Source organism: Jaculus jaculus, chromosome 4 (assembly GCF_020740685.1).
Source record: "Jaculus jaculus isolate mJacJac1 chromosome 4, mJacJac1.mat.Y.cur, whole genome shotgun sequence".
In the NCBI taxonomy this organism is placed as follows: domain Eukaryota; kingdom Metazoa; phylum Chordata; class Mammalia; order Rodentia; family Dipodidae; genus Jaculus; species Jaculus jaculus.
In genome coordinates this window covers 15,237,396-15,252,873 of record NC_059105.1, presented here as the reverse complement: position 1 = coordinate 15,252,873, position 15,478 = coordinate 15,237,396, and the positions used below count along the sequence as shown (strand labels likewise).

General features: G+C 53.9%; 1 protein-coding gene across 9 annotated transcripts in view; it reads right to left on the bottom strand.

Moving 5' to 3' along the window:
- Positions 1-15,478, bottom strand: part of Tns1 (tensin 1) — a 216,371-nt gene that overhangs the window by 112,616 nt on the left and 88,277 nt on the right. For all 9 annotated transcript variants that reach the window (XM_045147168.1, XM_045147167.1, XM_045147166.1 and 6 more), the window contains one exon: positions 6,240-6,281. In XM_045147168.1, the coding sequence (XP_045003103.1) occupies positions 6,240-6,281 (42 nt within the window). The remainder of the gene's footprint in view (positions 1-6,239; positions 6,282-15,478) is intronic.

The window sequence follows — 15,478 nt, the reverse complement described above, 5'->3', positions numbered from 1 at the left end:
CTGGAGGCAAAATCCCAGCTCTAAAAGTCTGCACTGGATCACTTCACCACTCAAGCATCCATAATGGCCCTCAGTGCTTAGCCCTCAAGTTCTAGTTCCTGAGACCGGCCGCTCCCATTGTGCTTTCTGCTCCCCTGTCCCCAAGAGCCCTCTTCCCTCCTGAACTGATCCCCTCTTCCATCTCACAGTGCTCCCCACCCGCCAGCTGGTGAGGTTCGCGCTCAGGTAATATACGAAGTCATCAGGTCCCTTAGGCTGGCCAACGTTTGTACCACATATGTGCACCCTGCGCCGCCGGAGTGAGGAGCCACCCCCCACCTTCCACCCTCTCTTCTGTTTGCTCACATCTCAAACCGGCTCTGCAACAAGATGCCAAGTAGCACACTTCTTCTCAGAAACTCCAAGGTTCCTCCGGGTCAAAGCCTCTCCCAGAGGTGGTCAAGGGGGAGGGTCTAAGCACATTTTGGCCCTGTCTTCTGGCCCCCAGGGAAGGTCTGTTACCTGCCTGGCCGACGGGCAGGATCTAAGTGAGCTGAACAGTCCCCCAGACCATCAGCATGGCCCCCCATACCCAACAGGTGTCAGTGACTACAAACACCAAACATAAGTCCCAGATAACACCAACAGACCAGTTTTGATGCCCAAGGGTTCTTTTTTTACTACTTTTATTGCTTAGAGAGACAGACAGAGAGAGAGAGAGAGAAAATTGCTGTGCCAGGGCCTCAGCCACTGTAGTAGAACTCCAGGTGTTTGCGCCACCAAGTGGGCATGTGCGACCTTGCACTTGCCTCACCTTTGTGCATCCGGCTAACGTGGGATCTGGAGAGCCAAACAAGGGTCCTTAGGTTTCGCAGGCAAGCGTCTTATCCACTAAGCCATCTCTCCAGCCCCAGAAGTTCTTCCTGACACCCAAACTTCCTCTTCCTTATGACCACCCCTGCCTACTCAGTGCCACACAGTGCAGAGTCCACAGGTCTTCCGTGCCATCCTGCCATCCTGGGCCTGTCACCTGAGGACTAAGCAGTCCATTGGACTGGCATCCTCTGGGAACACAGAGCCCATAGGCAGCCTCCTTCAGGAAGTCTGCTTCACATCACACTTGCCTCTTGGCATGACTCTACCTTTCAGGAGGGATGAAATCTGTCAAAGCTATTAAAGTATCACCCACTGCCATCCTCAGGGGACAGCAAGCTGTCATGTGCAGAGCGACCCACAAGTTCTCTGGGACCAGCTTGCCTCACATCTTTCACTTCTAACATAACCCAGACAGAAGAATGGGGGTCCTTGAGAAAGCCGTTTTAAAATCTTAGGACCTCAGGCTGGAGTGATGGCTTAGCAATTAAGGCACTTGCCTGTGAAGCCTAAGGACCCAGGTTCCATTCCCCAAAACTCACATAAGCCAGACACACAAGGTGGCGCATACAACTGGAGTTCATTTGTAGAGCTGGAGACCCAGGCATAGCCATTCTCTCTCTTTCTCTCTCCCTCTTTCTGTCTCTCTCTCTCTCTTTCTCTTTTCTTCCCTCCCCCCTTCAAATAAACAGAAAAAATCTTAGTAACTGTTTCTTTAAAATGGAACTCTAGAGCTGGGTGTGGTGGTGCACACCTTTAATCCCAGCACTCAGGAGGCAGAGGTAGGAGGATCACCATGAGCCACCCTGAGACTCCATAGTGAATTCCAGGTCAGCCTGAGCTAGAGTGAGACCCTACCTTGGAAAACCAAAAAATAAAAAATAAAATAAAATGGAACTCTAGCAGAAAAAAAAAAAAAGAATTCTACAGGACTTAGACTTTGACTCAGTGTTAAAGCACTAGCCTGGCATACACACGGGCTTGGATTCCATCCTTAGAATGAGAAATAAAAAATAAATAAATAAATAAATAACAGGAGGCAGAGGTAGGAGGATCTCTATGAGTTTGAGGCCACCCTGAGACTACATAGTGAATTCCAGGTCAGTTTGTACTACAGTGGGACCCTGCTTCAAAACAATAAAGAAATAAATAAATAAAAAGACAAACCAATTTTTAAAAAAAACACTGCATACAATACCAGCGCCTCAGCACAGAACTGTGGATGGCCAGCACGGCACAGCTCAGCAGACATTAGGTGGTGCGATGGATGGCCAGGAATGTGGACTCTAGTGCCAGACTGAATAGAGGCATGCTCCTCCTATGACCAGCCCTGGACCTGTGGCTCAGTTCCTCAACAATGACATTGGGACAAGGAACAGTGCCTCCTGGGGCTAGGATCCAGATTTGAAGTGTTCTTTTTTTTTGGTTTTCCGAGGTATGGTCTCGCCGTAGCTCAGAGCTGACCTGGAATTCACTATGTATTCTCAGAGTGGCCTCGAACTCATGGCAATCCTCCTACCTCTGCCTCCCAAGTGCTGGGATTAAAGGCGTGCGCCACCACGCCCAGGGAAGTGTTCGTTTTTTTCTAAATATTTGATTTTTATTTATTAGAGAGAGAAAGAATGGGCATACCAGGGCCTCTAACCATTGCAAACGTACTCCAGACGCATGTGCCACCATGTATATCTGGCTTACATGGGTTCGAAGGAATCGAACCTGGGTCCTTAGTCTACATAGGCAAGTGCCTTACCTGCTAAGCCATCTCTCCAGCCCACAAAGTGTCCATTTTTGTCAAGCTATTGGAGCACATACAATAAGTGTCAGCGTTTTATTGTCATTACAGCGGACCCTCATCCATCTTACCTGGGTCAGCTGCAAAACACAAGCACACACCTGAAATGGTGATTAGCAGTGAACTCTGTGCACACGCCGAGAAGTGTGCATTCTTATGGGCAGGAAGCAACCCGTGCCTTTCTTCGGCCATGTCCAAACTGGCAGGATTGCTACTTTTATGCTCTGGGGACACTATTCAGTAAAATTAGGGTTACCTGAACCCAGCGCTGACCCCGTGACCATTGATCTGATAGCCTGAGGCTGCTGAGTCACAGACGGGCAGCTCTCCCAGGGTGGACGCACTAGACACAAGGTGGACAGACTGAGAGATTTCCCCACACTACTCAGAATGGCACCCTTAAACTTAAAATGGATGAGCTGTTTATTTCTGGAATTTTCCAGTTAATGTTTTCAGACCTCAGGTGACTTTGGGTAAGTGAAACCAAGCAAAGTGAACCCTTGGATGGCGGGGGGGAGCCGCTGTGTTACTACAGATAATGAAGCAACCTGTGCAATCCCCCACACCCCTCCTTCCGGACTCCCACCTGGACCTCCAAGTCTGCATCGAGCATTCTGAGTCCCTGCTGTGGGCCTGGCAGGAGCTGGCAAAGCAGCCTGGACACCGTTTCTCCCTCAGGTTCGATGTTCTATGTGCCAGGCCATGTGTGCGTAAGGGCTGGCATCCAGGTGCCCTTGTGGCTGATCCGTGTGGTCATCACCATTGGGAAACTGCTCAGAGAGAGCTACCTCAGCTCTGCAAGGACCGGGGCGTCCACGGCAGGCATCCCGACTCCATCCTGTCCTCCAGTCTCCCAAGAGGGGGCAACCCTAGACCCTTCTACCTAGCCCCCTGAGAAGCAGCTTTTGAGTAAGATGAAAACATGAGTTGAAGATTAAGCCACTTGGCCCTGAGTGGCCCTGGGCACAGGCTGGAAAAAGTGTTTGGCCAGCAGGGCCTGAGGCTGGGCACCAATCCTGGGTCCGAATCCCAGCAGGGGCTGGTGGGGATTGGCAGGGGCGGGGGGAGGGGACAAGATTCATCCAAGGTCAGTGAGAAGGCCAGAGCAGAAACAAGTGAAGACTGTACAGACAGAGGGACAGACAGACCAAGCGAAGGAGCAGGGAGCTGGGGGAGAAGGGAGGCTGAAGGGCAGGCAGGGAGGGAAAAGGAAAGAAAAGCCCAAACACGCCCTTCTTCCCAGTTCCGAGCCTGCTCAAAGCAGGTGCTAAGTACCCTGGGGAGCCAGACTTTCTCCCGGTTTCCCACCTGGGCCACTTTCCCACTGGGGGAGGGGGGCGGCAGCAGCACTGCCCCCCAGCAGCTGCCTGCCACAGACCACGCCCCCAGCAGAATCCCACCTGCGGCAGGGAACATGCACACCCCAAAGCAACCTCACCGCTGCATTTCCTGTCTGGGCTAGACATCTCCATGAGCATAAGCACCTACTGTGTGCAAGGCACTGGAACAGCCACAAACCAAGCACAGGAAAGTCCCTGTCGTGAAGGAGCTAACACGCTGGTGTGGGTGGAACCCCTCGGGCAAGATTAAAAAAATAAAGTCAAGAGCACAGTGCACAAGAGGTGATAAGGGACAAGGAAAGAGGGGGCAGAAACTGAGTTCCTGGGGGGATGGGAAATACTGGCGCACGAGGGGAAGAGCCTGGCAGGGGTCAGTAGGAAGAGCATTCTAGGCAGAGGGGAGAGCAGGTGCAAAGGCCCCAAGTTCAAGGATCAGCAAGGCCCGGTGGCTAAAACAGAGTGAGGGATCAAGACATAAGCTGACATAAGCTCCCCTCCATGGAGGGAAAACCTAGGCTTTCGTTCCAAGTGAAGTGGGCCGACTTCAGAGGCTCTGGTATGTAGGATAAGTGGATAAGCTGATAACTTTCGACACCCTTGCAAAGTAGATACTATTACCAGCTCCCATTGTAAAGAAGGAAAATTAAGGATCAGATAGGTTAAGTGTAATGTTCAGGGTCACACAGCTAGACCTATGGAGTGAAAGAACTGAAACGGAGGGGGGGGGGAGAAACAGGGAGCTTCGAGTGGGGAGTATGGGAGAGAGTGCAATTCTCTGGCTCTTCCCTACTGCTGGGGAGGTGGGCTCTGACTCAGGTGGGAGCTATACCAACAGGGGACTCAGCCACCCTCCTTGCAAGGCCCAGACCTGCTATGTGGGTGGGGCACAACGCAGAGAAAACAAGATTCCACGCCCCACACAGGCGGACGGTCTTTTCCGTTCCTCCCAGCAGCCCTCCAGCAGGAATGCCAACCTATGCCCTTCTGTCCTGACCTCTGACTTTGCCTCAGTAAACAAAGCTCATGTGACCCCAAAGTCAGACAGCTGACCCCCGCTTGGTGGTCTCTGAACCCTGGACCCTCCGCCTGCTGGGCCAGCCAAGGACATTCGGTTCTAAGCCAGAAGGTGGTAGTTCAAGTTAGGGTGACCGGAGACATCTATCACCATCCTCCACCACCCTCCTCAGACACTCACGCGGTGGCGTCCCTCCATGGCCCTGGAGCCGTGTCCAAGCCAAGCTGCTTGGGCCCCATCCACAGCCCCACCCCCACCCCCACCGAGCTGTTACCACAAGAACCCCCACTGGGCCTCTGTGTGATCAATGCTCCACATCTGGAGGACCCAGTTGAGGCCCAGGAGGAGCTAAGCTGGGGAGCCCTGATACCTCCCTGGGACCCTCCAGGAGTTGGGAGAGCCCACACCCATCACATACGGGCAGGAAACCGGAGTCCCAAGAGACCGAAGGGGACCAGCCCACCATCACAGGGCAAACTGCAGTCACGGCAAAGGAGACCAGGTGACCCGGGGGCTGTGCGCTCTGTGTCTGTGGGTAGCAAGTGACCACTCCTGTGCGAAGCACGCCTTCAACTGTCCCTGCTCTCCCGGGGTCTCCCCCCCCACCAGCGTTGTGCCAGCACAGGCACCCTGCACTAGTTTGGGCCTATCTGGGGCCCCCCCTCACGCATTCCCCTCCTGCGGAGGGCCTGCCTGCCCCAACACGATCCCAGGAGGCTGAGCGGTGGGTGGTGGGCAAGAAGCGCGGCCAACACAGGTCTGCAGCAGGGCCGGCTCCATAGCCCACGGCTCACAGGGCTCCGGCCCCTGTCTGCCCCTGTCCTGGGAGCCTGACAGGGTAGGGTGGGACAGCGCAGAGCCGAGAGGCACAGCAGAGGCCACCTGGCTGTGGACTCTGGATCACCCCAGCCAGTCCTCCAGCATCAGGCCAAACAGCGTGGGACCCAGGGCCAGGCAGGTGGAAGATGCCACAGCACGCCCCGGTCCTCTAAGCCCTGGGACAGCAGGCACCTGGCCAGGCCTGGAGATGCCCAAGATGGCCTTTTATGGGGTTTTTGGAGGACTCCAAGTCTCCAGGCAGTGCAGAGCAAGCCCTGTGTCTCATCAGGACGGGCTTCATGACTCATTTCCTCCCTCTGTCTTAGCCCAATGCGGAGACCCTCCTCCACCTCACCAAACCATACCCCCTACCAATGCAAGAGAGGCTAGCCTCTGAGAGGACAGGCCATCCCTCACTCACCACCGATTCATGGCTGGATGGAGGCACGCAGGGGGCAGCCACCTGTGGGATGAACAGAGGGGTACAGGTTAGCAGCTAACCCTGTGGCCCCAGGCTTCCTAAGCCCACTCCCACCCCAGCTCCACAGGACAGGCACAGTTGAGGACGCTCCCCCCCCCCCGAAGACCACCCTCAAGAGCAATGCTTAGGCCAGACAGCGAACATAGAATGTTCCTCAAGGGTCAAACCCCATAAAAGCCTCAAGGTCAACACACCTGCCCTGTATTCAGTACCACAGGTTCCAGCTATAACATAAAGATTTTCTTTTCCTTGCTGTGTTTTCTAATAGTTCTACAAGGTGGTGAGATCTCGCCACCACCCCCGGCGCCGCAATGCCAAGTGGTTCACTCCAAGTCAGAGTTACGAGAGGCTACCTGTAACCTGTAACCGAGAAGAGCTTAGTGCTTTCTAGAAAGGGTGGAGGGTTCTTGGGGTGGCGGGGACAGCATCCCCCGTTGGGGGGGATGTCACTGACTCATTGACGGTTCATCCTCTGATCGGAGTCCCTGACAACTTGTATCTCCAGAGGACGGGGTGGGGGAGGAGGTCGTGGTGCCTGTGCCACCCTAACAGTTAGCAGGGGGCATGTCCTAGGCCCTGTGTTCCTTAGAGCTCAGTGCTCAACCTTGGCTCTGATTCTCAACCCACGCACCAGGCCAGGCACCCGCAGAGAAACAGAGGGATAGAGGGGCAGTGCAGTGAGAATGTCTGGACACAAACCCGGGGGAACAAAGAGGAGGCAGCTGCATCCGCAGACAGTAGGCAAGCCTGCCCCCCACACAATACCAACACTTACTGAGCAGGTACTGCCCGGCAAAGATGGTGCCAAATGCTCTGTTCTTGCAACAACCAGCAAGGCGGGCACTGCTGTTACCCCGACCCCCAAGGAGGTGTGGGGAGCACAGCTGGGGTGAGGAATTTTTCCCAAGGTCACACAGGAAGTGGAAGGCTGGGATCTGAATCCAAGCGGTCAGATTCCCAAGACAAGATGTGAAGATGCCTGATAACCTGAGACCCCACCTGCAGGAGGGTGAGGGAATGCGGGGTGAAGAGGGGAGGGGCGCTGCTGCCCAAGTCCAGGGCTACACATAAGCACAGAGCTAGGACTAAGTAAGTGCTTTATAAGAGGTGTGGGGGGACAGGGCTCAGAGCAAAGCGGAGAGGGACAGGAAGGGGAGAGAAGGTCTCCACAGCTGCCTGTGACCAGCTCTCTTCACCAGCCAGATCTCAGCCCCGAGCTGACCCCACTTATGGGGGCTGTAGGGTTTCATGCCCTGTGCCAGGTGCCCAGGGACCCTTCCTGACTCATCCCAGCGCCGTGGGGGATGGGCGCAGGCTTCTGTCCTCAGAGCTGCAGCTGGATGCCCGGTCGCGCATCAAGAAACGCTCTTTGAGGACAGTCAGTGCTGCTCAGCTCCCGGAGCCCACTGGAGCCTCTGCAGCGCAGCATCTCAGAGACAGATGGAGAGTCAGAGGCAAGAATGTGTCCCACGTGTCTGGACCCTTGGACCCTTCTCTACCTGCCCCTAAGGCAGAGGTACGCACTGAGGGGTGTGGTCATACTTAATGCAGCCTCCCCCAGAGGCCTTCCCCCCTCTGCCCACAGCTACTCACTCCAGCGGAGGCTGAGGGCCCACTGACTTGTTGTGTGCCCCAGTGATTCCGATCTGGCCCTTGTTCTGTTTCTGAAGGCACCAAAATGCTTCCTTAAAAGGCTGTCTCTCCTTCCCTCCAGCACCCTGGCCACTGGCCATCCTCTCAGGAGCCCAAAACATGCCAGAAGCACTCAGGTCCCTACCAGCCTGTGGCCTGTGCCCAATAGCCCCATACTGCTGACAGCAGAGTGGCTGTTCCTGCTGACCCTGTGGGGGTACAAGGCAGCCCCGGGGTATCTGCAGGGGCTCTGCATGCCAGCCCTATCATGCTTTTACCTCCAGGGCAAGAACCCAAAATTCCAGGGTAAGATGCAAGCAGGCAGCCAGGGCTGGCATGCGGGGTGAGCCGACACCCCCTTTCTGCCTTAAGTGGTCCTCTGGATGTGAGACAGATGCCACTCTGAAGGACAGAGGATAATAGAGTCACAGTGGCAGCCAGCACCATTGTGCTTGCTATCCGCCAGCCACTTCTGGTCACAAACATGTCCACTGTTCACAAGGTCGTAAACCCCATGCTTAATACCCCCAACATTGCAGTTGGGGAGACAGGGGCCATGGGAGGGGCAAGAGGGGCCAGGGTACACGAAAGCTCATCTGCTGACCTCAGGGGTAGCCATGTCCCCTCCACTTCCCATGCTGGCTTCTCCTGAAACACTCACTGCAGGACAGCCAAGGACTCATGCTACAGGCTGCTCAGGAGGGCACCGTGTGTACTTCCCCGAGTGCAGATTCACTATAGCCAAGCTGCTCTCTACTCATGCCCATCCCTGAGCTGGGTGCTTCAAACTCAGTACCCAGCCCTGTGCTGAGTTCCTCCTTTACTCAGTACCCAGCCCTGTGCTGAGTTCCTCCTTTACTCAGTACCCAGCCTTGTGCTGAGCTCCTCCTTTACTCAGTACCCAGTCCTGTGCTGAGTTCCTCCTTTACTCAGTACTGAGTTCCTCCTTTACCCAGTACCCAGCCCTGTGCTGGCTCCCTCCTCTCCCTGATTCAGTACCCAGCCATGAGCTCAGCTTATCTGCTAACACTGATCCTATTTCGCAGAGGGAGAAACCGCAGCATCGGAAGGTTGACAAGTTGCCCGGCTCTGCAGCACAGCGTTCGACCCTTGGCTACAGCACGGTGGAAGGGCCACGCTGGCGTGCTTCAGTCCTCGCCCACTCATGTGCTCTCAACTTCACAGGTCCCTGGCATAAACCAACAACAGGTACCCCCACAAAGGTGTTCGAAGGAGGAGTATAAAAGCACAAGAAACCCCTGCATGACGAGGCCGTCTCCTCAGCCTTCCTTCAGCTCCTCTACCATGATGCACGACCCAAAGCCACGCTCAAACAGTGGTTCCTCTTAGTCCCCCAAACACCCAACTCCGTTCCTCCTCGGAGCCTCTGCGTACGCCGTTCCCTTTGGCTGGAGGGCTCTGACTCCAGCTGTCTGTGACCTTCTTTCCTCTGTATTTTGGCTTCACGTCGCCATCCCAGAAGGGCCCTCTGTCACTCCTTAAATCTCACACACACATGCATGCACACACATGGTGTCTCTCCTGTACCCCTCCCATCGCAGACCTAAACCTGATGCACAGTTCCTCTCATGTGCTTTCTTGTGCACAGTCTGTCTCCACCCCCCTGCAAAACAAGAGCTGCAAGCCACAAGGCAGGAAGCAGCTCTGGTTCATCCCAGAAGCCTGGCCCCAGGGCCAACGCAGTAGGTACACATAGTAGGTGTGAGAAAAGGGATGAAGAACTGACGAAGCCGGGGCTGTTTGTGTAAACCTCGCTGCTGTCTGCTAAGCACCCACTAAGTGCAGGCATGGGAGGCTACACTCACGATGCAGCCCAGTCTGGCCTAGAACTCCTGTCTCAGCCCTCCCCACTGTTGGGATCATAGGCGTGCATCTCCACACCTGGCTCAGGTCCCCTCTCCTTTTTTTTTTTTTTTTTTAACTTGTGGAAAAATGTATACAACAGGGGGCTGGAGAGATGGCTTAGCGGCTAAGCATTTGCTTGTGAAGCCTAAGGACTCCGGGTCAAGGCTCAATTCCCCAGGATCCACGTAATAAGCCAGATGCACAAGGTAGTGCACGCATCTGGAGTTCATTTACAGTGGCTGGAGGCCCTGTGGCGCCTATTCTCTCTCTCTCTGTCTGTCTCTCTCCCCCCCCCCCCCTGCCTCTTTCTCTCTGTCTGTCTGTCGCTCTCAAAATAAATAAATAAAAATAAATTTTTAAAAACGGACACAACATAAATCGTTCCATTTTAGGGGCTAGGGATGTGGCTCCGTGGTATAGCGCCTGGCTAGTATATGTAAGACCAATCCCCAACAATGCGAAAATATATTGATGTTTTCATTTACATACATATTTGTATGTGGTGTGTGTATGTGTGTTTTATGTTTGTAGGTGCATATCTGTATGCATGTGAGTGCACATGTATGTATGTGCATGTGGAGGTTAGAGATGCCTATCAGGTATCTTCCTCAATTAAATCTTTGGGTGTGTGTGAGAGAGAAGAGAGAGAAGGTCTCTCATTGAACCAGGGATTCGCCCATTTAGCTAGGGTAGCTAGCCAGCAAGTTTCAGGGATCTCTCTGTATCTGCCTCCTGAGGGCTGGGATTATAGGCCTGTGCCGTGTCCAACGTGTGATGTTACGTGCTGGGGATCCAGGCTCCTGTCCTCGTGCTTACACTGCAAGCACTTTACTCACTGAGCCATCATCCCAGACCAAAGCAATTTTTAAAAATTCAGTACCACTTTAATCACTTTTAAGTATACACTTCGGTGGCATGAAGTGTATCCACAGTGGAATGTAAGCCAGGCCACTACGCATTTCCAGGATGCTTTCATCATCCCAAACATCATGTCCATGGAACAATGAGTGCCCAGTTTCCCTTCTGTGCAGCTACCTTCTAATTGCTGGGACAAAACACCCAACCAGAAGCAGTTTATGAGAGGAAAGGATTTATTTCAGCTTGCACTGTCAAGGGGAAGCGTCATCACATTCCTAACCTGATAACCTCTGAACTTCTGCTCTGTGAATTTGCCTATCCCAGAAAGCTCTGCCACGTGATGATGGATATATATTGGGGAATTCTCCTCAAAACTCAAAACTCCCTCTCCAAGGCAAACTCTAGAAAGCACAGTTTCTCTAAGCCCCTAGGCATATTCCAGAAATGCTAACGTCACTCTGTCCTTCTATGGAACTGGCCATCTCTCTCCCCCTGTGGAACTAGCCATGAGACGTACTCTGCACTTGTCCCTTGCGTTACAGAACACCTCCTCCCCACCTCATGGGAGGCATGGTGTCCAGGGAGTCAAGAAGAGTCTGGACAGAGACCCTTGCTGGGTTTCCTATGAGCAGTCAGGACTATGCAACAAAGTTTCATCCAAACCCCTCATGAAGAACTCCTGGAAGCTTCTAGAAAGCTGCTCGTGTGGCAGCATCTGGAGGTGGTGAGCCCTGCTGCTCCCACACTGCTTGGCCTGCCCATCTCATCATCTGTGTCCTTTATCAAATCCTTCATGAGAACCACCAACCACACCTCCCCAAGTCCTATGAGCCACGAGAGCACATTAATGGGACCCAAAGTGGGGGTGTGGGAAACCTGAATGACGGCTGGCTGGGGTTTGCAGCTGCATCTGTGGGGAGGGGGATGTCCTGGGGACCAAGCTCCCAACCTGCAGATGTGTTAGCTGTGACTGGTGGAGTGTCTGAGCCGAACTCAGCTGGAGGCCAACCAGTGATGTCACCACGGCCAAACTGCCGGCTGGCGGAAGGAGGGACCCCTCTGCGCGCCTCGTAAGAGTGCTCGGTGCTGGCTACGCGCGGGCAGCGAAAGCAGGGTACCTGATTTTTTTTCCCCTGACATAGTCGCATGAGACAAATTATGAACTCGCGTTCTTATGTCTGACTGATTTCACTGTTTGTTATAACTGAACAATGTGTCAAAGTCCCAAACTCTAGCCCCTCAGAATGTGCCTGTACTTGGAGACAAGTTCTTTTCAAAGGTGGCTGAGTGGAAGGACAGACGGCTCAGTGAGTAAAGGGCCTGCTACGCAAGGAAGATGGCCTGTGTTGAGATCACCAGCGCCCATGACAAATACAGAATGCGGCAGCATGCACCGTAATCCCAGCGCTGGGGAGATAGAGATGGGGAACCCCTGGGGCTTGCTGGCAAGCTAGTCGAGCCAAATCAGTGAGCTCTAGGTTCAAGGGAGAGACCACATCTCAAAGAATAAGGTGGAAAGTAACTCAGGAAGACCCCTGACGTTGGCTTCTGGCCTTCACATGTGTACACACACACACAAACGCATACTCACACGCACACAACACACATGCACCACACACACAAAGAAAGAGGTGGTTAAGTTAGTGAGGTCTCTCAGATAAGTCCAAATCAGTACAAGCTACTGTCCTCAGGGGGGAGATCACGAACACAGACACACAGATGGGGGCATCCAGGAATCGAGGAGCCAGGCGACAGGCACCACCAGCTCTTCACCACCTGATCGCAGAACCCAGCACTGCAACTGTAAGTACTGAGCTCTTATGTTCAAAGGCCAGCCCAAGCCCATGGTGACCCCGAACCCACGTTTCCAAATGCCACTCGGGTCATGGAATACATCAGAACCCCCTTCCCTTTCAACCTGCCCTGTCGTATGCTGACGCCGCACCACTGTATACCCATCCGCCACCTACGGACACGTGGCTCATGTCAGAGAAGAGCTGAGAGCCATTCGCGCCCAAGCCCAACAAGCCCACGCACCCACCTCAACAACCCGGAAGGGTATGAGGAACACAGGGACACTGGGGTTTACAAAGCACTTCCTGGGTGCCACTGAGCAAGCTACTTTATGGGCTTACTTAAGCTTCCAGGCAAGTTGATGAAGCAAATAGGCTGAGAGGAATTAAGCCACTTAACGAAAGTCAAACGGCCAGTAGCGGTAGCCAGGCAGCAGTGGCCACGGGAGCTGCTCAGGTTCCAGAACACCAGGCCCTGGCCTAACATACGATCTCTCACACCTCACACTCATCTCCAAGGAGCTCAGGGAGCCCCTCTCAACAAACCCTTCAGCCCTGAGAAGGCACAGCTACCCAGGCACGGTGTGGGAACTCTGGCCTGTACCAACCAGCCTCACAGACCTGCCTTCCCTGCCCGACTTATGGACAAATTACATGCTGTGCTGGAAGTGCCAGGGCTGGAGGTGCAGAGCAAGTGTGGACAACCCACGGAAAGAGAACAAGCCAGGCACGATGGAGGGATCGCGTCTGTCCATCTGCCGTGTGCCACGCCCCTCTGGGAGCTCAGTTCCAAGAAGATATCCTCATGGACAACTTGGGCAGTAGAGACTGTTTTGAGAGAGGAAATGAGAAGAAGAGTAACTTAGGTGCACACGTGAGCAAGTCCTGGCATCAGGGATGCCTGGCAGGTCACCTACAAGAAGTCCCCAGGCTGGGCGAAGGGAAGGGGGAGGGGCGCTGGGGATGGGCATAGAAGAAGCCTGGCTGCGACTCTCTTTCCACACTTCGTCATAGGTAGCTACGAATGCCCAGCAAAGAAGCTCCTATTCTTGGCTGCGGCACAAAGATGCCTGAGCAGGGGAGGGACCAGCAGGAAGGGAGGAGTGAAGAACTGAGGACAAGCAGGGAGGTTCGGTAGCAAGTCCAACAGGAACGGGAACGGGAATGGAAACGGGGGAGGAGAAGGGGGAGGGAGAAGAGGATCCCAATGCCCCAGGTACAAGGGGCTATCAAGCACCTCAGGATCTGGGGGCTCCTGAAAAGCACACTGGTCCCGTGACCTCTTGGCATCACCCCACCAGAGTCCCCTCCCCACTCCCGAGCATGCCACCATGCCAGCCACTGTACCTGCTACTACCTCTGGCCTTTCCTGAAAACCCGTGGCCAAGGCAGCCCATCTCTAAGCACTGGGGATGCCACATGGGGGTCCCAGAAGAGTCTAGTTTCCATACCCATGCCTGAGGAAACAGATGACCCTCAGCTGTGGGTTCATAGCAAGAGTGTACCGGACCCGATCGAGAACTTCCGTTCAGGTATTGCTCTGTAAGGGGTGTCCCTCGGGACCTACTAGTGCTCACGGATGCCAAAATCTGGGTCTGGGGACCAGGCCCAGACAAAGAATAAGACCTGCTTTAAGGGCCCCCAACAGAGTTCAAAGTAACTGGCCTCTCAGGCTGAGCCTTAGGTCCTGGGCAAAAAAAAAAAAAAATCATCTGAGAGAAGATGGCTCCTATCCTGGCACCATAGCCACAGGACCTGTGTCTCCCCCAGCAGCCCAAAGATGGGCTGCCCAGGGAACCCACACGTATCATATGCATTCACCTCGAAGTTCGAGGTGCTGGGAGAGGAGGGAAATGGCACATTGGGCTTGACTAGGTGAGCAGGAAAAGCAGAGGAGCTGAGCCTCCAGGATTCTCTCCTGGAGCTCAGGAGATCCAGCCAAAGGCATGACAGCAAGGGACAGGCAGCAGCCAAGGGATGGGGTGAGATGGAGAAGGAGAGGGCGTAGCCAGAGGGTATGGCCCAGCCCAGAGCCTGATGACACCAGCCAGCATCTTAGACACTTAACGTCATACCCATTCACCAGCCTCTGGGATGCCCAGAGTTTTCAAGCCAAAATCCAGAATATCTTCCTTGCCTCCTCCTTCTGTTCCTTTCCAGTAAGCCAGGACAGTCCCCTTCTAAATATCAAGCTACCACTGCAGTGCCCTGAGACACAGACATGACCAGGGCAGTTCCTCCCTGGATCTCCTCAGCCTTGGTCTCATCCCTCCAGTCCCTTCTCTCCTTGGCATCCAGGCAGCTATTTCTGAAAGGCACTCTCAGCTGGGTCACTCCCTGGCTTAAAGGCCTTGCACAGGTCCTGGCTGAGGCTCAGGCTCAGAGGTAAGGGATCAAATCTGAATGGCCCACTATGGCTATCACAGACCTCAGGGACCCATGGGATCTCACCTCCAGGCACACTTCTCACCTCTCCTCCTCAAAGCCCTCTCTCCACTTTCATTCCATCCTATAGTCTCTAGAGAAGAGATTCTCAGCCCATTCTAATATTTTTTTATTTTTATTTATTTATTTGACAGAGAGAAAGAATGGGTGCACCAGGGTCTCCAACCACTGCAAACAAACTCCAGATGCATGTGCCACCTTGTGCATCTGACTAACATGGGTCCTGGGGAATCAGACCTGGGTCCTTTGGCTTTGCAGGCAAATGCTTTAACTGCTAAGCCATCCCTCCAGCCCTCTCAGCCCAGTTTATAAATGAGGAAATATGGCACCAAGAAACCACATCCTCTGCCTAAGGTCCTGTAGCCAGTGAAGAATGAGAACAGAGGGGCTGGGAAAATAATTCAGTTGCCTCTCAAGCATGAGCACTTGAGATTATTCCCTAGAACCCACATAAAAATGGCAGATGTGGTGGCATCCACCTGTGTGTCTGGAGGATCACTGGATAACTCCCCAGAACCCACATAAGTCAGACGCACAAGGAGACACATGCACACAAGGTCACACATGCGCACAAGGTGGCGCTGC